The 25,482-nt window shown below is 36.1% G+C and overlaps 1 protein-coding gene and 1 long non-coding RNA gene across 7 annotated transcripts; both read right to left on the bottom strand.

Moving 5' to 3' along the window:
• Nucleotides 1-13,446: 13,446 nt before the first annotated feature.
• LOC141605539 (uncharacterized) lies at nt 13,447-18,653 on the bottom strand. Of its 2 annotated transcripts, none has more exons than XM_074424357.1 (6): nt 18,247-18,653; nt 18,093-18,148; nt 16,405-16,459; nt 16,178-16,258; nt 15,586-15,846; nt 13,447-13,738 (listed from the first exon to the last, which is right to left on the bottom strand). In XM_074424357.1, exons 1-5 carry the CDS (start codon nt 18,452-18,454, stop codon nt 15,617-15,619), a joined length of 630 nt encoding a protein of 209 aa, XP_074280458.1. In that variant the 5' UTR covers nt 18,455-18,653; the 3' UTR covers nt 13,447-13,738; nt 15,586-15,616. The 2 variants fall into 2 exon arrangements, with proteins under 2 accessions (XP_074280458.1, XP_074280459.1); XM_074424358.1 differs by lacking the exon at nt 13,447-13,738 and adding an exon at nt 14,171-14,648.
• A 901-nt stretch (nt 18,654-19,554) lies between these two features.
• LOC141605538 (uncharacterized) lies at nt 19,555-25,210 on the bottom strand. 5 transcript variants are annotated; one of them, XR_012526382.1, is made up of 8 exons: nt 24,948-25,210; nt 24,726-24,863; nt 24,514-24,608; nt 24,142-24,209; nt 23,901-24,024; nt 23,462-23,523; nt 22,467-23,118; nt 19,879-20,098 (listed from the first exon to the last, which is right to left on the bottom strand). It is a non-coding gene; the product is annotated as an uncharacterized LOC141605538 (long non-coding RNA). The 5 variants fall into 5 exon arrangements; XR_012526381.1 differs by having other exon boundaries at nt 24,981-25,210; XR_012526380.1 differs by lacking the exon at nt 19,879-20,098 and adding an exon at nt 19,555-19,850 and having other exon boundaries at nt 24,726-24,974.
• Nucleotides 25,211-25,482: the final 272 nt, after the last annotated feature.

Here is a 25,482-nt window from a genome sequence, read left to right as displayed (position 1 = left end):
ATTACACCTTATACTCGGTTCTATAAGGAAAAGGAAAGATCATTATTTTCTAACCTAATTTTTAACCTAGCTTTGCTCATAATTCTGATTTTGTGCTAGCCTCCTCTCGTCAAAGTAAAAACACAATACCTAAAATTAATCAGTTAATTTTGGATCGATTCTAGCAAAATCAAATGGCATATCTCATATCGTCTTGGGTGCAACTGATAGGCGAATATCTACTTTGATATTGTTCTTAGGCCGTATTTGCTAGGAGCGAAGATTATTTCTTAATCCTTTATGCTTTTGTTTCGCAATTTAGTTTTATGACTCGTAATCATCACTTTATTGTTCGTTATAATCCTTGAATTTAAAGGGATGCATACAGATAAATCCCACAAGTGGTATCAGAGCCAAGGCCACGAATTTTAATTTTGATGATTTTCATAAAATTGTTTGTAAACAATAATTAGGGTTTGCGAAAAAAAAAGGTAATCGGCTGGATTTTTTTTTTTGAGCCGTGGAATTTTTTTTTTTTTTTTCGTTTCCGTTACTGTTCACGGATGAACAGCACTTAAAAAAAAAATTATGTTTTTTCCTTTCGGTTTCTCCTGAAAAACCGATTAAAGTTTTTTACGGCTGTTTTTGTTTATGCCGATTTGAAAAGCATCCGAGAAAAGAAAATTTTTTTTCATTCGTTCACGTGGTTCTTGTTCCACGGTGGCGAGAATAAAAAAAAAAAAATTTGTTTTGTTATGGTTTTTCTGAGAAAAAACCGCAAGAAGAAAGAAATAAAAACGGGTGTTTTTGTTGTTTTGTCTATCCGACCAAGAGAAAAGTAAAAAAAAAAAAAAATTTTTGGTTTATTCTTGTTCACGTCTTTGATGATTTAAAAAAAAAAATTGTTTTTTTTTTCGGTTTTAGCTGTAAAATCGAGAAAAGTTTTCTTTGGGTTGTTTCGGTTTTTACCGAAATAAATTTTAAAGAAAATTTTTTTGGGTTTGTTGTGGCCAATTAATTATTGTGAAGCGGTTCATAATTCATGGATACCTAATCATTTTAAAGCAGTTTAAAATTTTGACGGATTAAATTCATATTACAAGTTTAATATGAATTAAGATGGAAATTAATGTGATTAATTGAGGAATTGTCACTTAATTTGATAATTTAAATGGGTGGTTTGGATAAAATTAATCTACATAATTAAAGAATTATGTCTTGCATGTTTAATTTTTTTTAGTTGATGCATTTTATTTAGTTGAATGAATCGTTTGAATGGTTTAATTTACGTATTTTTGCAATCGGTTGTAATTTGTAATACTTAGTGTGGCCTTAGTCAAATTATGTTTTCGTAATGAAGGAAACATAATTTTTATGTAATTATGAGATCTCGAATCTCCTTTCTTTTTTTTATTTCTTTAGTTTTGGGTTTTTGAAATTAGAATGTAATAAATAGGTTTATTATGTAATTTTATTTATTGTAATTTCAAAGAAGACTAAAGATGGAGGTTGGAGCTCACTCCCGCTACATGGATCAAGATGGAACATCAAGACAAGCTTCTCGGGTCCAAGGATGGATTCCAAACTTGTATTTATGTTCATTTTGATAGGATAGGCCACACTAGGACTCTATTATTGTTTTTACATTTTACTATTCTTATTGTTTTTCATTCACATGCTAGTTAATGCATCATATTCCGCCTAAACCAAACCACTTACTACTAAAATGCATGAAAATTGACTCATATAGATTGTATGTTAGTTTTCATGGACATACAGATGTCTCATACTTATTAAGCCATCACCTTAGTTTATTCATTCACGCATGCTAGATATTAGTTCACTTAAAATGAATTAAAATAAAGTTGATGGGATCTTCCTCTAAAACGGAAATTGAGATTAGTCTTTATAAGGGCAAACAACTATGAATCCCTTCTTCGTCGGTAGGCATAATATGACCCATTCTACGTTAGGTAAGTAGTTTGTGTTGACTTAGTTTATCTCAACATTATAGTCCGAAGAGTTTCTCGTGATTATAATGGACTAAAGATAGAATTTACCGAAATTTATCGACCAAGAATTCTAAAGGTAGAATTAGCCAAGAGGCAGGCTTATCAATTTACAGAAATTGAGTCTTGGGATCATTTATATAATTCTTGAGGAAGGTCAATTGTATAAATGCATGAGTCTTCGCGTTATAACAGTATTGCATTTGACTTAAAAATCAAATCGATGCATAGGCTTATTATTCAATTTTCTTTTCGCAATGTAGAACACGTTAATTTTACTGTTACAACAAATGGCTGGAAATAACGAAATCCCAATGCCAAGTGCCACACTTGATCGTGCGTCCTGGCTGAAAGTTTTTATGGACAACATGAATCGGTTCACACGTCCGAAAAATAACGGGTCCAACTTTGCGGATCGGGAGGCGGCACTACGGAATGCTTTGCCATTCGACGGTAAGCTCAGGTACTTAACTGAGCCAATACCGGTAAACCCAGGCCCCAATGCAGGAGTCAACGAGTCACTCGCTTCGTTATGGAAGCGGGTGCGATAAAGAACGTACTCATCTTTGCAATGGAAACCAATTTGCAGAGACGCTTCATTGCCCAAGGTGCAAACAATATTTTCACCACGCTCACTAACGAGTTCTTAAAAGCACCGAGAATCGTTACATATGAGCATACTTGTCGCTTCTTTGATGCGAAACTCCAAAAGGGTCAACCGGTTAGCCCACACATTCTTAACATGATTGAGAATGTCGAGAAATTGGAGGCACTTAATTGAAAAATCAGTGAGAGCATTGTCATTGACCGAATGCTTCATTCTCTTCATGATGGTTTTGCCCTTTTCAGGGCGAACTACTACATGAATGACTTGAAAAAGAGTCCTCATGAGCTACACTCCCTTCTTGTACAGACCGAGAAGGATATGAAATTGAGTGGGAGCATGAAGCAGGATGTTCTCATGATTTCCAATAAAAGTAAAGGTAAGGGCAAGGCTCATGGCGACCTAGCTGTAGGTAAGCCAAAGTTCAATAAGCCAGAAAACGGTAAGAGTGGGCCTGGTGAGACTAGTGGCTCACAGGGCAAGACAAAGAGCAAGGACGGTGACATTGAGTGCCACCATTGTCACAAGACTGGACATTGGAGGAGGAACTGTCCCGTGTACCGTGAGGACATAAAAGCAGGCCGCGTCGTTCCTGTTGGTATGTCATCTTATATTCATATGATTGAGATAAACCATGCAAGTTTCGGAACTTGGGTACTTGATACTGGTTGTGGTTCTCATCTGTGTAATTATTTGCAGGACCTAAAGAACATCATACCTCTCGAAAAAGGTGATGTGGACCTGCGAGTCGGGAATGGAGCACGAGTTGCTGCAGTCTCGAAGGAAACATACGTAATCCAACTCCCTAGTGGTTTTGAGTTATTTTTATAACTGTTACTATGTACCCAGTTTATCTAAGAACATTATTTCAGTTTCCGTACTTGCTAAAGACGGTTTTGCATTTTCAATAAAGGATAATAGCTGTATTTTCTTTTTATGAAATGATTTTTGGCAAAGCAGTTTCCATGAATGGAATTTACATCTTAGATCAAACCACAGAAGAATTACACATGAATAATAAGAAATTAAAGGTTGGTGACAAAGATCAAACCTATCTATGACATTGTCGAATGGGACACATAAATGAGAAACGCGTAAAGAAACTCGTCGATAATGGGACTATTCCCGCATTCGAATTTTCTACATATGGCACGTGTGAATCATGTCTCATTGGCAATATGACTCGAATTTCTTTCAAAGGTGTTGGAATGCGCGCTAGTGACCTATTAGGACTCATACATACTGATGTTTGTGGACCTATGTCAATTACCGCTAGAGATGGCTATAGATATTTTATCACTTTCACGGACGATTTGAGTAAATACAGATATGTCTACTTAATGAAGCATAAAAGTGAGTCCTTTGAGAAATTCAAGGAATACCAGAACAGGGTTCAGAACCAACTGGGTAGAAAGGTTAAAACACTCCGTTCAGATCGGGGTGGCGAATATCTTTCAAATGAGTTTGATCAACACCTTAAAGACTGTGGAGTCGTACTACAGTTAACTCCACCTGGAACACCTCAATTAAATGGTGTGTCCGAATGGAGAAATCGAACTCATCTTGGATATGGTTCGATCCATGATGAGTCACACGGTAGTGCCTGATTCATTATGGGGTTATGCTCTTTTGTCAGCTGCTCTTATACTTAACCGAAATCCGACTAAAGCTGTCGACAAGACTCCATATGAAATGTGGAGGGGAACGGTCCCTAACTTGTCCTTTATTCGGGTTTGGGGCTGCGAGGCTTATGTCAAGTGGAGACACGAGGATAAGCTCGGCCCGCGATCGGTCAAGACATACTTTATAGGTTATCCAAAAGGGACATTTGGTCATTACTTCTATTCACCTACCGAACATCGAGTTTTTGTTGCGGCCAGTGTGACGTTCTTAGAGAAAGAATTTCTCGAGAACAAGACGAGTAATAGAACCTTCGAGCTGCCGGAGATTCCAGAACCAACAACCGAGGAACAGATGGAGGAAGTGGTTCCTCCAACTAATGATATGGTTAGTATTCCTGAGGAACCTAAGAGGTCGGGTAGAGTCTCTAATCCTCCGGACAGATACATTTGTATGGTCGAGGAGAATGACGTTTTACTCCTGGAGAGTAATAAACCCGCTACCTATAAAGGTGCCATGACCTGTTCCGACTCAAAGCTATGGCTCGAAGCCATGAAATCCGAGATGGACTCCATGTATGAGAATAACGTATGGAATCTAGTTGATTTACCTAATAAGGTAAAACCTCTACAGTGCAAATGGCTTTACAAAATAAAGCGTTCTGTAGACGCGCAACCAGATACCTACAAGGCACGACTAGTGGCAAAAGGTTTCACTCAAGTGCACGGATTGCATTATGATGAGATTTTTGCACCTGTAGTCATGCTACGTTCCATTCGGACAATCTTAGCGATTGCCGCCTTTCATGACTATGAAATTTGGCAAATGGATGTAAAAACCGCCTTCTTAAACGGTTATTTGGAGGAAGAGTTGTACATGGTGCAACTCGAAGGTTTCATAGATCCTAAACATCCTAAGAAAGTATGCAAGCTTAAGCGTTCCATTTATGGACTTAAGCAAGCTTCTCGGAGTTGGAATCATCGTTTCGACCAGGTGATAAAAGAGTATGGTTTTACTCGATCGGTCGAGGAACCATGCTTATATACCAAGTCGAGTGGGAGTAAGATTGTATTCTTGATATTGTATGTCGATGACATACTCTTGATTGGGAATGACATTCCTCTCCTATCTTCGGTTAAAGGATGGTTGAAGAACCATTTCCAGATGAAAGATCTAGGTGAGGCACAACGCATTTTGGGAATCCGTATCTACCGAAATAGATCACGACGGACGTTATCACTTAGTCGAGAGTCTTATTTGGATAAGGTTCTTGAAAGATTCAGCATGACCAACTCCAAGAAGGGGAACCTTCCAATGACGTCTGGGATGCGTTGAGCAAGTCTCGTCACCCTCGACGCCCTTTGAAGGGATTGAGCGCATGAGTCGTGTTCCTTATGCATCCGCAATAGGATCAATCATGTATGCCATGATATGCACACGTCCAGGCGTGGCATATGCATTGAGTATGACGAGTCGGTACCAAAAGAATCCAGGTGAAACACATTGGATAGTTGTTAAAAATATCCTCAAGTACCTACGGAGGAGTAAGGATAGGGTATTGACTTATGGAGGAGATACTAAGCTATGCGCAAACGGTTCGTGAGATGCTAGCTTCCAAACGGATCGAGATGATTAGAAATCTCGGTCTAGATTCGTTCTTACTCTTAATGGTGTGCGGTCAGTGGAATAGTTCCAAACAGGAAGTTGTAGCAGATTCTACTACCGAGCCATTGAAATATGATAAGCATGGAGGGCACGTTATTTCCATGAGAATTAAACGTGTACCGGAGTTATAGTAGTTGATTATGAATTCGATACGTTATCTTTTTCATAAACTATTTATAACTTTATCGTTTTTATAATATTTTGTTTTTCATGTGGATTGTATCGACAACATTGAACGCCACAAAGTGAACTGAATTACATTATATTTGTTTTGGTCCGTAATCGCCAATGTGAGTTGATAACTCCGGCTATTATATTGTGCAATCGATTGATGGTGGGTTCAACGAGCCATAAGTCAAACGGTTGGTGATCGATCACGATGCGAGATTATAACGATACCTCGTAGGACAACTTTTTGTGACAACGTAATGGAGTCCTAAATGTTTAATAACATTCGGTGTCAGGTCGTGGATAGGACATCCATTGTGTTCCTAGAGTCGATTCTTTTGACTATCGACTGTCTCTTGAGATTAAGGCAGTTTTTGGGTGACTTTGGTTTCTTTCTCACGGTCTGCCGAATCGGAGGCTAAGTAGATTTTTTCGGGTCATTTCATACTTTGTGCTTACATCTTCGTGGATTCGAGTTGAGGAAAATATCCAACCCTTATCAGATATAGTTATTTCTCAGGGCCACTCGAGGAGTTGTAACTGAAATGCATGGCCATGCTCGAATGTTGATTCGTTTATCAGTTAAGTTACTCTCTAGTCGGGGAAACCACTCTTGATACAGATCGCTTGTAAAATACGACCTTTGTGAATCCGGATTTGCTAATTGTTTTACATTGAGTGGGAGAAATTTTAGGATATGAGAATCGGTTATCGCACATACACTTGTGAGGACAAGTGGGAGTTTTTTGGAGCTTGTGTCCTCCACAAATTAGTGTGATAACATTTATAAATCTCTTAAAGGTTCACAAGGGTATACTTCGTATTTAATCAGTTGATTAACGATTACCTAATAACGGTTGGCTTGCTAGAAAGTTTGACGTTATTATCATACAGATGACGGTGATCAACTGGTCCCTAAAGGTCACACCTATAGGATGTGTTTGAGAGATGTGGTTATGGAAATATAATCACATTGATGCCTTATATGACTAAACAGTTAGTCAATGTGTTGATGAGACAATTATTTAATGAAGATTAAATAATATTAGTTGAGACAATTAGTCATGTCAATTCGTAAAATTGAATATAATAAGTTATATTTAATTAAATGTATATAATGTTAGCTTGGACGAATTAATATGTTAATTCGTACTTAAATCTAATCGGTTATATTTAATCAACAAGTTGAATGTGTCATAGTGGTAATAGTAAGGGTACTCAAACCAAGAGGTTATGGGTTCGATCCTCACTAGAAACACATTTTATACATTTTTGGAATAACCGAAAATAAGGAAATTATACTCCTTATTTATTTCGGATATGGGCCGAAAATTTGGAAAGACAATATCTACCCTATTACACCTTATACTCGGTTCTATAAGGAAAAGGAGAGATCATTATTTTCTAACCTAATTTTTAACCTAGCTTTGCTCATAATTCTGATTTTGTGCTAGCCTCCTCTCATCAAAGTAAAAACACAATACCTAAAATTAATCAGTTAATTTTGGATCGATTCTAGCAAAATCAAAGGGCATATCTCATATCGTCTTGGGTGCAACTGATAGGCGAATATCTACTTTGATATTGTTCTTAGGCCGTATTTGCTAGGACCGAAGGTTATTTCTTAATCCTTTATGCTTTTGTTTTGCAATTTAGTTTTATGACTCGTAATCATCACTTTATTGTTCGTTATAATCCTTGAATTTAAAGGGATGCATACATATAAATCTCACAGCCAATTCCTCTCACTAGAAGCTTATGATGGTGGCATGGTAACATTTGGCGATGACAAAAAAGGTAAAATAATAGGCATGGGGAAGGTTGGTAAGTCATCGTTACTTTGTGTCGACAATGTGCGGCTTGTAAAAGGTTTGAAACATAATCTCCTTAACATTTCTCAACTATGTGATAAAGGTAATATTGTGGAATTTAGTGCTAATTTGTATTGAATAATTGATGCACAACTCATGAAATTATTCTCGAAGGAAGACGTGTTAAAGACGTGTACTTAACCGACTTAACACGTTATTCGGTCATACCATGTCATGCATGAGTGTAATGAAAAATGATCCATGGTTGTGGCACAAAAGGTTTGGACATATTAGTGCTAAAACCCTTAATACTCTTAGGAGACTTGACTTGGTTGAAGACTTTCCTAACATGAAATTTGACTTTAATAAAGTATGTGATGAATATGCAAGATGTAAACATGTTAGAATCTCCTTTAAACCCAAAAGAATCGTTAGTACTCTTCGTCCATTACAACTCTTGCATATCGACCTATGTGGACCAATGAGAACTAGAAGTAGAGGTGGTAGTCGTTATGCGTGTGTCATTGTTGATGATTATTCTAGGTTTGTTTGGGCACTTGTCTTAAACTCTAAGGATGAGGCATTTGATGAGTTTTTAACTTGGTTGAAAAAGATTCAAAATAAATTTGATTTCAAACTTATTTCCATAAGAACATATCATGGAACCAAATTTAAAAACTCATCATTTAGTGCTTATTATAATGATAATGGTGTAGATCATAATTTTTTCACTCCTAGAACTCCACAACAAAATGGAGTAGTTGAACGAATGAATAGGACCCTTGAAAGTATGGCTTGAACCATGTTGTTGTGTAGTAAATTGCCTAAAAACTTTTGGGCCGAAGCGGTAAACACCGCTTGCTACATTCATAATCGAGTCATGATAAGGAGCATAATCAATAAAACACCCTATGAAATACTACGTGGAAGAGAGCCCAATATTTCATATTTTAGATGCTTTGGGAGCAAATGTTGTGTTCACAATAATGGTAAAGATAACTTGGGAAAATTCGATCCACGTAGTGATGAAGCGGTTTTTATTGGTTATTCCGATCATAGCAAGGCCTAGATAGGTATTGGTATGATAGATTGTCTAAATTGCTCATTGAAAATGGTTTTAGAAGAGGTTCCGTAGATAAAACATTGTTTTTGAAGCAACAGTCGAACGAACCATTAGTTGTCCAAGTATATGTTGAAAACATTATATATATTTGGAGCAACAAATGAGGTACTCTATGCTTACTTTTCGGAACTAATGAAATCGGAGTTCGAAATGAGTATGATGGGTGAGCTAGGATTTTTCCTTGGGTTCCAAATCAAGCAATCTAAAGATGGAATCATGATCCATCAACAAAAATACATTAAAGAGATGTTTAAGAAATTTGGGATGACTAATGGCAACTCATTCCCCTACCTATAGTATCTAAGTCTAAATTGGACAAAGATGAGAAAGGTAAGAGCATTAGTGAAAAAGTGTATCGAGGTATGATTGGATCACTTCTCTATTAATCGCAAGTCAACTCGACATTCTTTTTAGTGTTTGTTTATGTGCTAGATTACTGTAACACCTTAATTATCCGGCCAAGATAATTGAAACATTACCATCTTGGTTTTTCGAGGTAGTATTTCCGAGGTAGTGTTTCTAATTCACTTTTGAAGAGCATGTGCTCATGTGTGCGTCTAGTTCTTGTACTCGTTTCTTCGACTATCACTAAAGCATGGGATTCTCGGTTCAGCAATGTATCAAGCATAATACAGAAAATGAAAGCAAAAAACGGTACGAAAGAGAACCACGTGGGATTCTCGGTTCAGCGGAATTACTTTTTTCACATACGAACTTTACACTTTCACATACATTTTATCATTAACTTTCCATCTAATACCCTTTTAGGTTAATCTAATTTACTCAACTCATCACCCCCCTTTCAATATTTACAAAAAATATGCACCACCCTCCCACCACCGTTTCCTCACCATCTGCCACCCCATCCCCTAACAGTGCTTCTGAAATACGTTACTGTTTCGAAAGTTAGTGTCACAATTCAACTTCATGGTATCACTGTTATGTTGGTCGGCCATTGAAATCTTCATGAAAACATAAATCTTGAATTTTTTTTAGGGTTTTTTGTCAAACACAACTTTTAAAATCTTTTTTTCAAAACATCACCTTTTAAAAAAAAGTTTATAAAACACAACCTGTAATAATTTTTTTTTTTGTAAAACACGATATTTTGGCCGGAGTTTAACCATTTGCAATAGGATGACTTTAAGTCGATATTTGAGGTAGCAAACGAGGTCGATTTGAGGTGTTCTTAGATTCTTTGGAAAGGTGGGAGTACAAGCTTTTCAGGGGTTACCAATACGATGGTGATAGGTGGTCTTATGTGGGGTCTATTGGTTTGTAAAGTAAGGTTGGTCAAAGAGTGAATTAGAGGTAAAAACAAATCAGAAAAACACCAATTCACTCCTTGACCACCCTTACTTTACACACCAATAGACCCCACATAAGGCCACCTATCACCGCCGTATTGATAACGCCTGGAAAGTTTGTACTCCCACCTTTCCAACGAGTCTAAAAACACCTCAAACCGATCTCGTTTGCTATCTCAAACATCGACTGAAAGTCACCCCATTGCAAGTGTTCAAACTCTAGCCAAAATGTCGTGTTTAACAAAAAAAATTTATTAAAGGTTGTGTTTCACAAACTTTTTTTTTTAAAGGTGGTGTTTGGAAAAAAAAAGTTTTTTAAAGGTTGTGTTTGACAAAACCCCCCTTTTTTTTTACGCTTGTGCACATAAATGCACATAAAGCAACAATATACTATGTGACCTTTGTCGACCAATTATCCCCCACCCCAATTAACCCTCTATTAAACCCTAATTATATAAAGAATCCGACCTAATTGTAAAATTCTAATTAATTTGATATAAAAAGAAAATCATCATATATCATATCATATATTTCTTTAATGCAATAGCCACTCATGCTGACATGGCATCTCACATTTTAATCTTAGTCTGATGTGTCAACATATTAGAGTAACTACAAAATAATCTTCTAATTTTGATTTATCGAAAATGGAAAACATAAAAAAAAGGCATAATATGCTATATAAAATATGAATATATGGAATATTCCATTTCCATCTCTCGTATTATTTTTTAATACTAAAAATCTAAAATTACGGAGATTCTTTCCAAACAAAACTACTCCTGGATTTCTTATTGCTTTTTTACAATAAAATGCTAAAATCATGGAGATATAAGAGCAAGTCCAATGGTGTAGCTTAGGGACTTAAGAAATTGCAAGCTAGTTGCTACACCATTGGAGATGGCCATGTAAAATGGCTTGCCTTAAGCAACTAGCTTCATTAAGCTAGTTGCTTAAATTGCCCCACTATGCAAAACAATCAATAGGAAAATTAGTTCCATAAATTAGATTTGATTTATTTTTGATTTATTGGAATTTGTGATTCATGTCAAGCTAGTAAAAGGTAGCTAAACCATTGAAGAGTTTAGTAGCTTAAAATGGTTGTAGGTTAGGATATGACGTGGATTTGTCAAGCTAGAAGATATCCGCTTACCATTGGACTTGCTCTAAGCGAGATTTTCATTTTTATATTATAAATTATTAAGTTTACTAACACAAATTCTTAAGAGAGATAATCACTCTCATAATATGAAATTATAATTTAATTTTATTTTTATCCTTTTATTTTTAATTAGTTTCTATGGGATATGGCAACACAATTTTCTTTTTCATTTCCATATCCGTATAAAAATTTGCCCTATAATAATAAGCAGAATCCATTTTTGAAATAATGCTCAAAAATAAAATATTTGTCGTTTTGGGTCGGTTTTGAAAATATTTGTTAAAATGGTGTCCACGTAGGCTCGGGATTTCTGGGCCTAAAACACGCCACTACCAATGGCGTGTTTATAATGAGTAGGGAAAGAAACTTCATCAAAAAATGGACTAAAACAAACACGCCATTGGAAATGGCGGGTTTCGGAGCGGAAACACGCCACTCCCTATGGCGTGTCTTTAATTTTTTTTTTTTTTTTTTTTTTTTTTTTTTTTTTTAAAGCTCTGTCAGTTGTAGAAAAAATTTATTGTAAAGACACGTCACTGCTAATGGCGTGTTTCTTTCACAAACACGCCATTGGTAGTGGCGTGTTTTAGGCCCAGAAATCCCGAGCCTACGTGGACACCATTTTGACAAATATTTTCAAAACCGACTCAAAACGACAAATATTTTATTTTTGAGTATTTTTTTAAAAATGGACTCTAATAAGCAAGATTTCCGCCCTAAAATACCGCTCAATTAGTTCTTAATAAATCGCCTATAAAAAACAATAAAATTCCTATGTCACGTACAACTCCAATCATGTTTGTCGTTCACAATTAACAAAAGAAAAGAAAAAACAAACTAAACTCTTAATATGGAGTCTTTGATATAATATTAATTGACTAAGTCTGGATCATGCTAGCGGGTATAACATCTAATAGCCCATATCATAGTTAATAATTTAAACTTACTTAAAAATTATTGTATCTTAATTATAAGGGTGTTGATTTACGCAGTACAAATTTTACTCATCGTAGTACACTTTGACCATCTTACCCTTGTCATTTTTCCCTCCCATCTCACACATGTACTACGTCAAGAAGAAAACGAGAAAAAAAAAAAAAAGCAAACTGTCAACAACACCACTATCACCGTTGACAACTATTTACCACCACCGTTGACCACCCTCCACCACCGCATATTCCCATTGCACGATCACCCTTCCCGTACCTACCGCCGGCGACCACAAGGCTGCATCCCGACGCAACTTTCCCCTGAAGCAAACATTATTCTTTTCTCGCTGCTTTACATCTACACCGCCCTCCGCCTGCGCCACCGCCCTTCGCACGGGCTACCACCCTCCGCTGCGCCACCACCCTTGCCTACATCACCCATCCCTAGTCGTACTCCACCCACGCCTATCCCACCACCACCAAACAACCCAGTGAACATAATTTGTAATCAAGACGAACCCTAATTTTTTTAAAAAAAAGTCCAACAAAATGATAGAAACGAAATATAATCTATCCATAATCATGCAATTAACAATTATAAACTAGCTGTACACCCAAATTAACATTTCTAATCGAAGAAATTGGTTGAAATCGAGAGGTTTTTGCCTTTTTGGGTTAACAATGGAGAGATTATGTTGATTTTTAGTTAGGGGTATACAAATGGAAAAAAACGTGTAAAAAGTACTACATTAAGTAAAATGTGTACTGCGAAAATAAATTCCGAATTATAATTAGCTACATTGATTTAAAATTTTAAAAACAGACCCGTGAATTTCACAGGTTTAAAACTAGTAAATATAGATTTATTTTATACCCGATATGACTTCTGAGAATTGAGATGCATATGCGATGAATTTAGTATGAATTAAATTAATTTTACAGGATAAGGAATTAAGAGCACTTTTTTTTAGTGTAAGCGAGAGAATTGGGTTTTGATTTGGAGTATTGAGAACCAAAATGACGAGGGTAAAAGCATAAATATTGTATATGAAAAAGTAATTCTCGTATGTGAAAAAGTACCGCCCAAATTTAAACTTCATTGCAAAAGGGACTTTTTAATGCTACATCTCACAGCATAATACAGAAAATGAAAAAAACAAAGGTCCGAATTTCTGACTTCTGATATGCTAAACCTGCATCTAAATACAAACAGTTTCACTACTTTGTTCTGAGGATTGATACAGGAGACTATGAAAAAAGACAATTTCCCATTCAAAAACAACATAGACGACATCAGTATCTTGATCCCGCGAACCACAAGCTAAAAGTGATTGCTATAGCACGATGAGAAACTAATAGGCCTGCATGGAGTATAAGATCGGTAAGTAAATGCACATGAACCAAAAATCTAAAATCGTGAATATAAAGGCATTTCCTTTTCTGCAAACATGTGAGGAAATGTGAACATATAAGGCAACATTTGTCCATATAATCCAGAACTCAGACCAACTAACCCGAGATTTAGGCAAACAAAAGAACACTACTGCTCGAGTATGTAATTACTATCAAGGCTGCCTAACCCGATATGAATACATAACTCTGATTTGCCCACTATCATCATAGCATGAGCTCGAACCTATTCACGATTTGTTGAAAGTTTCACATATCCGCTAACCCAGACTACAGCTGTCAGATGGCATATTTTTAACTGTAATCATAGCATGCACTCGAACCTATTCACGATTTGCTGAAAGTTTCACATAGATAACCCAGACTACAGCTGTCAGCTGATATTTACTCCAATTTTTAGAGGTACTCCTTACTATAAGCAAGAAAATTAACATGACAGATATACTCCATACATGATTCTTAGGCACGGCTTGGACAACTAAATGTCGCCAAAACATCCCCCAGCATCCCTAAAGAAGAATAAATACATAGCCATCTGAGATCTGACTTCTGAAAATATTGATGCTAGTAAGAACCCTGCCAAGAAATGGCCATTTTTCAATCTTGCCTTTAATTCTGCTATGAAACGTGAAAAATTAAAAACCCAAGGGTTCTTGAGCTGTCACTGGACAATGTATAAAAAGGGAAAACTATTTCGCATGAGAGATTGCTTAGCATCACTTAGTTGTAGTGCAACTCATGTGCAGACAGACAATAATAACTCCTCAGAACATCTAAAATCACAAGTGTTTGTCTTCAAGCAAACGACTTCATATTCTTCAGAGATGCAATCCTACCCGAACTTTTTGACATCAAAAATACCTGGATGGCAAGCTTAGGTTCCTTTAACTTCGTCAAGAACACAATGAAACATAGGCTATAAGTTATAGTATTATGCAACAAATTAAAGTCACCTATTAAAGGAAAGGACCAATTGATTTGCCGGTTTGTCTTATGTCGACCCGAACAGTGTGTAGTAGTCACTAGCACTTGAATTTTATTTTTACCCTATTTTAGAGGTTGAATTCACATGGATGAACCACAAAGTTAAATTCAAAGACTCAAACTGAAAGGAAGCAAAATATCAGTTTTATATTTTAAGACGGCCCTCTAAATTTACACATGAAGTACATTTAGAGTAACTTGTGGACTATTAATTGGCACTTTTCATTTGACATAGCTTTTCATCTTTCCTTATAAATCAAATTCACCCAATCACCTTCATCTACTCCCACCATACTATTGATTTAAATCGCATTACAATTTTTTCATATTGAGAGACATACATTTATCACACACAAGGTTGCCTAATTAGTAGTACTCTCAATACAAACATGTAATACGCGTACAGAATATGCACTATGCGCATTTATTACACTAATACACTACGGTTTTGAGCGAATCCAGTAACCCAGAGTCTTAGATAACACTTAATATGCTTGAAATAGGTAATGCCAGAAATAATTATGATGTCAGCCCATGCATATTAATAAAATAGTCCCAACAAAAATCAACAGTAACAGATCACTCTATTTTTCTTGCTTGAATCACTTGCTCAGATGAATCCGGAGGAACTAGTTACTGTTTTTATGCATGCACCTCTACAATTGACTAGCCAAGAAAAACCATTTGAAACATAGTATGAACCACAAAAAAACATTTATGTCCATGCAGTCTACCATAAAAAAAACGAGTGGCATAAATTAATACAAAACCAAGCAAAGTCATTAAAGAAAAAAGGAATAGGAATAACATCTACCAGGTAAATGGTGGGCAAATTGAACAGCAACTTAGTCCTTGTCTATATCTACAGACTGTACAGGGCCCAGAGGCCCCTTCACAGCTCCATTGTTTTCACCAAGAAGTTCCCGAGCTGCTTTCTCCAAAAACTCCTTTGCTGCCTCGCGCACGGATTTTGTGTCACTTGATTGATATTTCCTTTTCTTCTGGATATTTCTCTCTGAATACTTCATTCCACCTTCCTCGCCTTTACCAATGGCCCTCAAACTTTTTCTCTGATCTATTGAATCAACAACAACAACATTACCCAAGTGCCTCAATGGTTCCCGCGAATTGCGAGGTAAGGGGGATTGGATGCACGCAGCCTTACCCTTGTGTTAGCAACACAAAGAGACTATTTCCGAATGACCCAAGATGAAAATTGCGCTAAGAAATACATCGAAAGACTGGTACTTTACAACAGAAAGAAGAGCAGCAGAGAGCCATTTTGCTTTATGCCATTATAATCTAGAACAAAAGAGTAATGACTCTAACGAGTCAGTCTCCAATGGAAATCAAACAATAAAAAGAATTTTGACGATGTGAAAGAAAATAAAGAACAGTACACCTACCAGGAGTAAGATCGGGCAACGAGTGTTCAATAAATCGAGTAGCTGCTCGTTGATTTAGCATGGTACTAGGTCGCAAGGGAGCTTCAGTGTTAACACAAACAACATACCATTAGTATAGGAAGCATGAGTGACTCCGAAAGTATAAATATGCAAGTTTAAGGTACCACAGCACTAATAGAATTTCGTATAAAACCATTCGATGTTATAGAGCTGGACTGATTCAATACCTTTACTTAGTTCCACAGAGCGCTCAAGTTTCTCTTGGTACCGGCCTAGCCTATCCTATAAATGAAATCACAACACAAACTTACTGGAGCGCAAATTATCATACAAAAAAAAGGGGAAGAAAGGCAACATAAGAGCTAATTGATACTAATGGAGAACACTGACATTAGACAAAACATATACTATAAGACATCGAAATGCCTTTTAGAAGAAAACAAAATCATCGAAAAAGATATCCTACTCTTTGCAACTTACTTGGGTTTGATATAGTAAGAGAACTAGTTGATAGGAACGGTTTAAAAGAAATTATGGCGTTTAGTGGACCTAAAATAAAAAATGTTCGCTCACAGCCTTGCAAACATATTACCACTTTCCATTCTATAGAAATTACCTTATTCTCGCGGTATACCAAAGTTTAAATTATTGTAACGTTAAGTATGGTTCCATTTTATGAGACAAAAATCTAAGCAATCGCACTCTACTACTTAATCGGACATTTGGTTAGTTCAAGGGACTCAAAATTGTTTTCAGCGATAACAGTGAGTTTTTAGATCTAGAATTTAAATATCCCATGAAGCTTAAACACTTATTGGAAAGCATGCTTTGATGGGTTACCTACCAAGGTTACGCTATTTCATGGTCATGTTTCAGTAACATTGTACTGCATTTTCTTATCACTCAAAGTATAAAGATCATTTTTCTTTGGTGGTTCTTTTATTATCTACATATGACTATGGCTCAACCTATTTGGCGGTTTTCTTGATATTCTTAAAACCATATGCTTTTTAACAAATGTACTAGAAGATATTACGAAGCTGATAATATATATAATACGAGTAAGTCAAATAAAATTATTATTGAACCATAAATCAACATTAATTGGTCTAAACTACCACGACGTTTTTATCTAAATGAATTTTGATGGATCCAAACAGAACAATGCCAAAACAGTTTTAAAGTTATTGTGCTACAATAAGAAAGGTAAAATTATTTTGTTAGGTGACAACCCGAGTGTTCTCATGGTTGAAGACTTGAAGCTTTAACACTATGATAAAGAATATTAGCTTCTAAATCCTTGAGCATATCCAAACTATTATTAAAGCATCACCAATGTCACTCAAAAATATTCGGAGAGTCTCGTTGAAAAGTTCTATTACCTTACAGCTGTTTGGTTCATTACGGAAAATGAAATTCCAATGGAACTATAATTTCATGTGAATGAAACAAAAAAAATGGCTTCCCAGTTCCCGCAGTTCTAAGAATTGGAATTCCCTAAGAAGTTCTACATCCAATGATTTTGACAGCTTATCAAGACCCTATTAAATCCATTTCTCAGAATTCACAAATCAGTAGGATGACGCGGAAAACCACACAAACACTTTAGGAGATACTATGGTTGATTTATCTTTCTCATTGAATTAGTGATAGCAATTTGACGAGGCTACTAAAGTTGTCGACTTTATGGTCAAATTTCGACATGACTGTTTAAATCTTTCAATGTGGTTTGTAAGGTTTTGTTTTCTATCGACTCTCTAATCCGAAAAGATGAATTAGGTTGATCATATATTGCATGCTGGTTTTAATTTCTCATTCATACAAAAATACCCAGAAAACCTATCAATCAAACAAAACTTTTAGCGACAAAGGAGGTATAAGAACAATTTAGAATAAATCGGAATTATACACTTACAGTTTCTCCCTTAATTGGATGGTGATCAGGATAAACTCCAGAGCATCTGAGCCTCACTAATCAAACAAACAAAACAAAACAAACCCACATCAAATTTCAGCCATTAAATTAAAAAAACACAACACAAATTGAACAAGTTGGAGAAATTACTGACCAGACAAAAGAAGAGAAGTAAGTTTAGAAAGGGAGAGAAGAGATTGAGCTCTATCTAAAGGAGACAACTGAGCAACAACATTTGGGTCAGAAATAAGTGACATAAATTCATCAAAGTGTGACTCAAGTTCATTAATGGTAGCAAGTGTTTTTGTAACTCCTTCCATCATCTTATCTGGTAGCATACAAATACTAGCTTTCCCTTCCATTTAGTTTTATAGTTTTATCAACAAATTTCTCTGGATTTTTTTGGAAATGGAAAAGAGGTTTTTTGTTTGTTCAGTTTTGGTCAGAGAAGGGAAGAGGGTTTTAATTGAGACTTTGATGATGTGTTTTTGGTACAATTTTTTTTTCAGGGTTTGAGCACGTTGGGGTTGGCTTTGTTTTTCAGGTTTAATCTGTGACGGCAGCTTTATGGAGCGTTTCACTGTTTGAGAATGGTTTTTAGAGCAACTTTATTCTCTAGATTTTTTTTTTTAACTAGTTGTTCCAACGCGCGCGGAGTTCCAAGGCCCGTGTCTGTCTCTTTTCGAACTATTAAGATGACGTATGATTTAGAAAGAATTGTTGTATAATATTTTTTTAAACAATTGTCTATCTTTATTCGGGAAGAAAATATTATTATATAACTACTATAGTGAGTAAGATTTGGGATCCAGTGAGAATCACCTACATAATGAGAACCGTGAGAACTCCACCATACGGATATTTTTTCTAAAAAATAATGACATATTTGGATTCGGCATAGAATTTTATGGCTAGATAACATATTTTTTGGTCCAAAAAGTAGAAATTATTGACGGAAATCAAGACGAGAAACATTTTATTAATGTTCATGCACCTACTACTCATTTTCGTGTATCTAACAATTTTCATGCACCTAGAACTCGTTTTCGTACACCTAGAGCGTGATATTTTCATGCACCTAGTAATCATTTTCATGCATGTAACAATTTTCATGCACCTAGTATTTGTTTTCATGCATCTATAGCTATTTTAGTATACGTAGTTGTACTTTCGTACACTAAGTTTATATTTTGTTAATAAAATAAAAAAAAATTGTTTACCTATCTTAAAAATGTGTTTGAATAAACTGAACAAAAGGTAAATGATCCATCAAAACTTTCAGAAAAAAATTTGATGATGATTTAGTAAGGGTTCTCACGGTTCTCATTATGTTGGTGGTTCTCACCGGATCCTGACGCTAGTGAGTAATATTAAACCCTTGTATTTTATAAAATCAATTATTATCCCCAATTGTTTGTATTTCCAAATGTTTCAAATTATTTTAAGTTTGCAAATAGACAACTCGTAATTGATGTTAGCTCAATTCATACGATAAATAAAGTTATAAAGGAAAATGTGAAATACTCACTAAACATGAGTAGCTAAGAGAAGCACCAACAATTAACGGCTAAACACGTAGCTAATATACTTTGTATAAATGTACAAATTTAAAAAGGGGAAAGGTAGAAATATCAGCTAACCCTAACATATTTAAAAACTCTTGCAAGTAGATCACAAAATCTGACGGCTACTTGAATGTAAGTGGTACTTGAGCAGTTGAGCCTAATCCCATCTCTGGAGGTAGCATATACAAAGAACCTAGCAGGAACAAGATAGATAGTACAAATGTCCAAATTGGCACTATAAATAGAACCATCTTAACATCTCAAGAGTATAATTATACATAATGTATGCAAGCATTGACTCATTAATCATTCCTAATAATCTGACCCACAATAAATCAAAGACAACCACTATGATCTTCCATTTCTACCAACTGGAAAATAACCGGCTTGGGCGTGGATATGGAAGCTAGACGTATAAGTGTAGAAGAAACCCCGATCAAGCTGCGATTCAAAAACTAAACCAATGTCAGCAAAGAAAACAGAGGACAAAAAAAGATACTTTGGAACCAAGTGTACACATTAATATAAAGCGACAGTACTTCATTATCATGACGTTCTACAAGCTCCTGCAAAACAATGTACTCACAAATGTGTGTGCCATGACATTTAAAAGTAACCATGGGCAGTTCTAGGTTACAACGCATATAGGGCTTCACTTTGAGTGTGATGGACACAGTCGAACCAAGTGGTTCCAATACGACATCACTAAACGCTCACTTTATCCAAGAGAAAAAATTGTAAACATTCATAGCATATTCAGAAACATATCTCCAAATAATTAGCAAAGGGGTGCAACACTTAGAAGATGCAAACACAATGAGCTAACGAAATGGGTAGAGTAAATCTGATATATGAGTTAGTAGTGTATCAGAATCAAGTAACAATCCAATTAGTCAAAACTGTTTCAGTGAGACAATCTAAATCTAATGTAAGATAAGCCCAATCAATTCGGAGCCAACAGAGGGTTTCCATACAGGGTATGGTGAAGTGTTGCTAATTCTAGAGTTGCATTGCGTGGTCAAGGTTACAACAATGTGTGATCTTACCCCCAAATTATGTTATGAAGGTGCCACGTCTTTTTATTGCGAAACGATTAAATGTTGGTTAGAAATTGACTTATTCCCTTTACCTTTATCTTTCACGACCTTCTCCTTCCCCGAACCCTTGCCCTTGCCCTTCCCCACACCTCCTCCTCCTTCCCATAACCCATCATTTACGCCTCCTTCTCCTCCTCCTTCCTTTCCTCTTCATCTTCCCCTTCCTCTTCCGCCTTCCCCTACGCTGCCGCTACCACCACCTCCACCAAATCTTTGATATGAAACAGTTGATTGTGAAAAGTCAGCTCTGTTACGCTAACAAATGTTAAAATCTCATGAATTTTTCAAAAAAGTTATGAAATTCCTTAATTTGAATCATAGAACAGGTTAATGGGTTCTACGTTAGTATTCCCTTTCTCCTCATCCTCCTCCTCGTCCTCCTCCGCCTTCCTTGTCTACTTTCTCTTCCCCTTCCCAGATGTCTCCGTCCTCTTCCCCTCCTCCCTCCCCTTCCCCTTCCCCTTCCCCTCCCTCAATAGAATCGCGATATTACTTTTATTCTCTTTACAACTTACATGTACATAACTTCAGAGGCCCAAACCCTAAAACATTTCCGTCCCCAAAATTAAATCCTAGTTTTTAGCTACACCAATAGATGAACTACAAATTCTACTCCTAAATAAATAGGTGAATGGTAAATGTGTGCATATCAACTCATTCATAACGAGAATAGAATGCAAGGAGATTATGGAGATCAAAGTCGGAGTATAGCTAGAAGCTACTTCCACACAAACAAACAGCTTAGAAACTCAATATCTAATTACGTCAATGCGCTGTACAGCACCAATAGCTAATAACACCACAATCAAATACAATTCTCACACATCGGACACCAAAATCGCTACCCATTCCGTTTAGTGACAGTTGCATACAAGGGGAGGGGGGGAAAGATAGACTATGTGCCTGGTTTTTTAGAAGCAAGATGGTTTTGGGGGGTGGGGGGAGAAGGGAGGGGGGAGTGTTGAGAGGCAGGTAGGGAGATGGAGAGTGGAAGAGCTGGAACTCTAAGGGAGGGAGCGCTTTATGTTTTTCTTTTCAGATTACCTTCACATGTGTGATTCTTGTTTATATAGAATTAGTTGGATACCCAATCCCTCCCCCCAAACCATCTTGCTTCTAAAAAAACAAACACAGTCTATCTTTCCCCCTCCCTTGTATGCATATGTCACTAAACTGGTATTTACGTGAATCAACATGACACAAGAAACACAAGATTCCAATTTAATCAAAAGCAGAGAAATATATTTAGGTAAAAAGACACTAATACTAACATTAGCAATCACGTAAAAAACAGAGGCCCCTAACATGGCCACAACAACACCAAAACCGCCAGATTATGTCCTTTTTAACTGTGATTATCTAGGGAAAATCGAGTCTGTGGTCATGGCTTACAAGGTCTAGCTACAACTATCTAATTTATAACTCGCCCATTTTCTTACATCTGTTAAGCAGTTGTTCTGACGTAGCTCTCAAAGAGGCAGAAGAAACATAATCTAGAAGAGACATAAGCTACCTGAGACAAAGAGAATCAGCGTGAACTTAATACCCATGTTCTTCTAATCTCTAATTCTAAGCCCTTTAAACCATATACTTTTCCACCAGAAAACAATACATTTATAAACTAAATACACTTAATGAATAAAAGAGATATATGGAGTGAAATATAACATTTTTCTTAAGGTAGGGTTACATACAATCAATCTTAAGCTCACCTAGAAACGATCCCATTTGCTAGGCTTATTCCTACGCATAACTCCATTTCAGCTAGCTTTTCCCCCATCTTGTTCATATTTTTCAAACAATTCTGCAGAGATACGATATCTAAAGAATTAAGGGTATAGAGATAAAAAAAGAACAAGAAAAAAACATGCATTGTCTCTAAGGCGGAAGGAATCGTCGACCACGGTAGAAAGCTGAGATTCTTGAGATGATAAACCCTCAAAAGCAATTTGACACAGCTGACAGCACAGAATATTGTCAATTGTCAATTTAATGAAAGGCAAAACCCATGAGTGCCATGACCAACACATAAAACTCACGCGCATCAAGCTAAACTACTCCGAGCCAAAATCATACCTCAGGCCAAAAGCTATGAAATCCAGGCCAAAAGCAAACATATATTAGATTGTGGGTTGGGGTGTTAAGAAATGCATGGAAATAAAAAATTATGAAATCCTTCAGTAAAAAGCAAACGCTGCAGAGCAGTTATTAAAAGATGAGTTGTTGATTTGCTTTTAAACATCTAACCAGGATAATAGTGCTTATGTTGGCCACTCCATTTGTCATAAACAAATGGATCGTTGTGAGGACAATGAAAAGCATCCTCCATGTCACGTTGCTCTCCATATTAAACAAAAGCATACCCTGCACAAAAGATAGGTTTACAAACGATGCACATGGTATCAAGTGGCAGAAAGGTACGGGTATCATATAGATTTTTGCATACGTAGTAGCTACAAAGTCCTACTGTTTGCAAACAACTTTAGGTATACGAGTACTTTAGGTCACTTGGATTCCACCATACCACGTGGGCTCGGCAATAACACAATAGTAGGCGGTCCTTCAGGTTTTTGTTCTCATGTTCTCTCTTCACTCCGATTACTGAACTCCTCAACTCCATCACAAACCCAGTAAAAAACGCAGGCGTAAATGAAGATAAGAGAGAAAGAGAGGTACCAAAGACGAGATAAGAGAGAAAGAGAGGTACCAAAGACGTGATAACGGACGTGGAAGCTTCATTTCTACGGTGCCATTGATTGATGTAATATCCTGATAAATTTGTCAAATTGAGTATAATTGGTACCAGTGATTGATGTAAAGCCCAAAAGCTATAGACTTTAAAGCTATGTACCACCCAAAAAGATAGATTAGACGATACTATAATTGGAAGATGAATTTCTGTAAGATTCTCCAAAAGCCAACATATGTCATTTCAATAAATAATATCAACCCCTCGATCAAATGTGATGCAATATTACAAACCGATTAGAAACATCGGCCCAAAATTAACCATGATGACAACTAAATTTATAGAATAATAATTAAAGAAAAACACTTTCAATTATGTAAGATGGAACAGAGTAATTGAAATTATTAAACAAACTAAACATTGAGTTGGACTAAATAGAATTATGAAGACGACGCACCTTCAATTGTCATACTGAGAGCAGTCGATCTTGTCCGAACCCAGGCCAGGAGCGACTGGCGCCGTGCTCGAAGCCTTCTCTACTATATCAGGGACCTGTCCGGTGACCCAACGACTGACTTAATCTGTAACAATTTGGAATAACCAACATAAATAAATCTAACTAAAGACACCTTCTGGAATAATAAAAAGACATATTTACCAGGGGAAAAAAAACACCATATCTACCAACTACCAAGTACCTAATATGTTGGCAGCATCATCAAGATGTATAGAATAGACACCATCTTGGTTATACAACCTCAAGAAACTGCAAATAAGGAAAAATCCAACATTACTCAAGAAAACAAAGTTATTTAGTAGAACTAAAGTAAACCAGAAGAGAGAACTGTTCGTTTGAGCAAATAAGAGATAAAGAGTCAAAGATTGTTGCTTTGTGCTTCAAGTGTGATGGCTACTATTTGACGCCATCGATGAACCGAAAACATTTCTTGTAATCACCAATAATTGAATACTCAGAAAAGAAGATAGTCCATAAATTAAGTAATTTAATCATTTTAAACACAATACATTACAGAAACTGGAGAAGAAAAAAACATAGAGGAATCGTTTACCTGTCCTTCAATCGGAACAAGGAGGAGAGGTAGAGGAGCATCCTTTGTCTTAATAGTCGGTAAAAGCGATCTCATTGGTGCTCCTCATACTGTTTCTACACTCGTCAATCCAACCAAAAATTAAAAAAAAAAAATTTATTCGAATGAACAAACAAAATTAGGATTATTTCTATTGGAGTTGACCTAATTAAGAGTAAAAGCGAAATACTTGCCTTGTCTAGACACCGTATAAAGAATCAACACTGACCCTTGATCAACATCACTACTCCATTGTTGCTTGTAACACGCTAATTTAAATCAATATCACTTCCAATCCCTTGAATATAGGTTAGAGTAGAGATGATTTACATCTGAATGTATGTGAAAGTAGAATTAATGCATAACTACAGTTTATTTATGAAGTATAGAAGTTAAAGATCAAAGAAGAATCAGACCTGTTTGTGAGATGTATTTATCCGGAAATTTACCTGTGAATGGCAGTGAAAGTGAGTAGGATGAAGGATTAGGAAAAAGGAAGAGATAGACAGGTGTGTGGATAGGAAGGGGCCGTGTAGTTGTTTTGTTGGAATACAGGTTAAAGTAGAGATAATCAAATGGAGAGAGAGGATAAACTGTTCATCACACGCTCAGCACACATAACACTGCTCTACTGTTCATTGGAGAGTATTTTCCAATGTTTGCACATTTAGAAGGGTTTTAGATGTGAAAAGGAAATTAGTTTGACCATTTAAAAGGAAACTAGTTTAGATCCCGCGCAATATTGCGCGTTATTTATAGAGTTACTAACATAGACCCGTGTAATATATGCACCATTTATAAACTTTTATTTTTTACTGTATTATTTATAAAATTTAAATTGGCAATAAATTTATTTTTCATATTTCTCCTTAATGTATTTTGATTAGAGAAATAAATAAAAATTTAAATCGTAAGAAGTAATAAAATATGTATTTTTTTTGAATTTTTTTT

The sequence above is a fragment of the Silene latifolia genome, chromosome 10, assembly GCF_048544455.1.
Source record: "Silene latifolia isolate original U9 population chromosome 10, ASM4854445v1, whole genome shotgun sequence".
NCBI lineage: Eukaryota > Viridiplantae > Streptophyta > Magnoliopsida > Caryophyllales > Caryophyllaceae > Silene > Silene latifolia.
The sequence above is the reverse complement of the archived record's forward strand: the minus strand, read 5'-3'. Positions and strand labels throughout refer to the sequence as shown.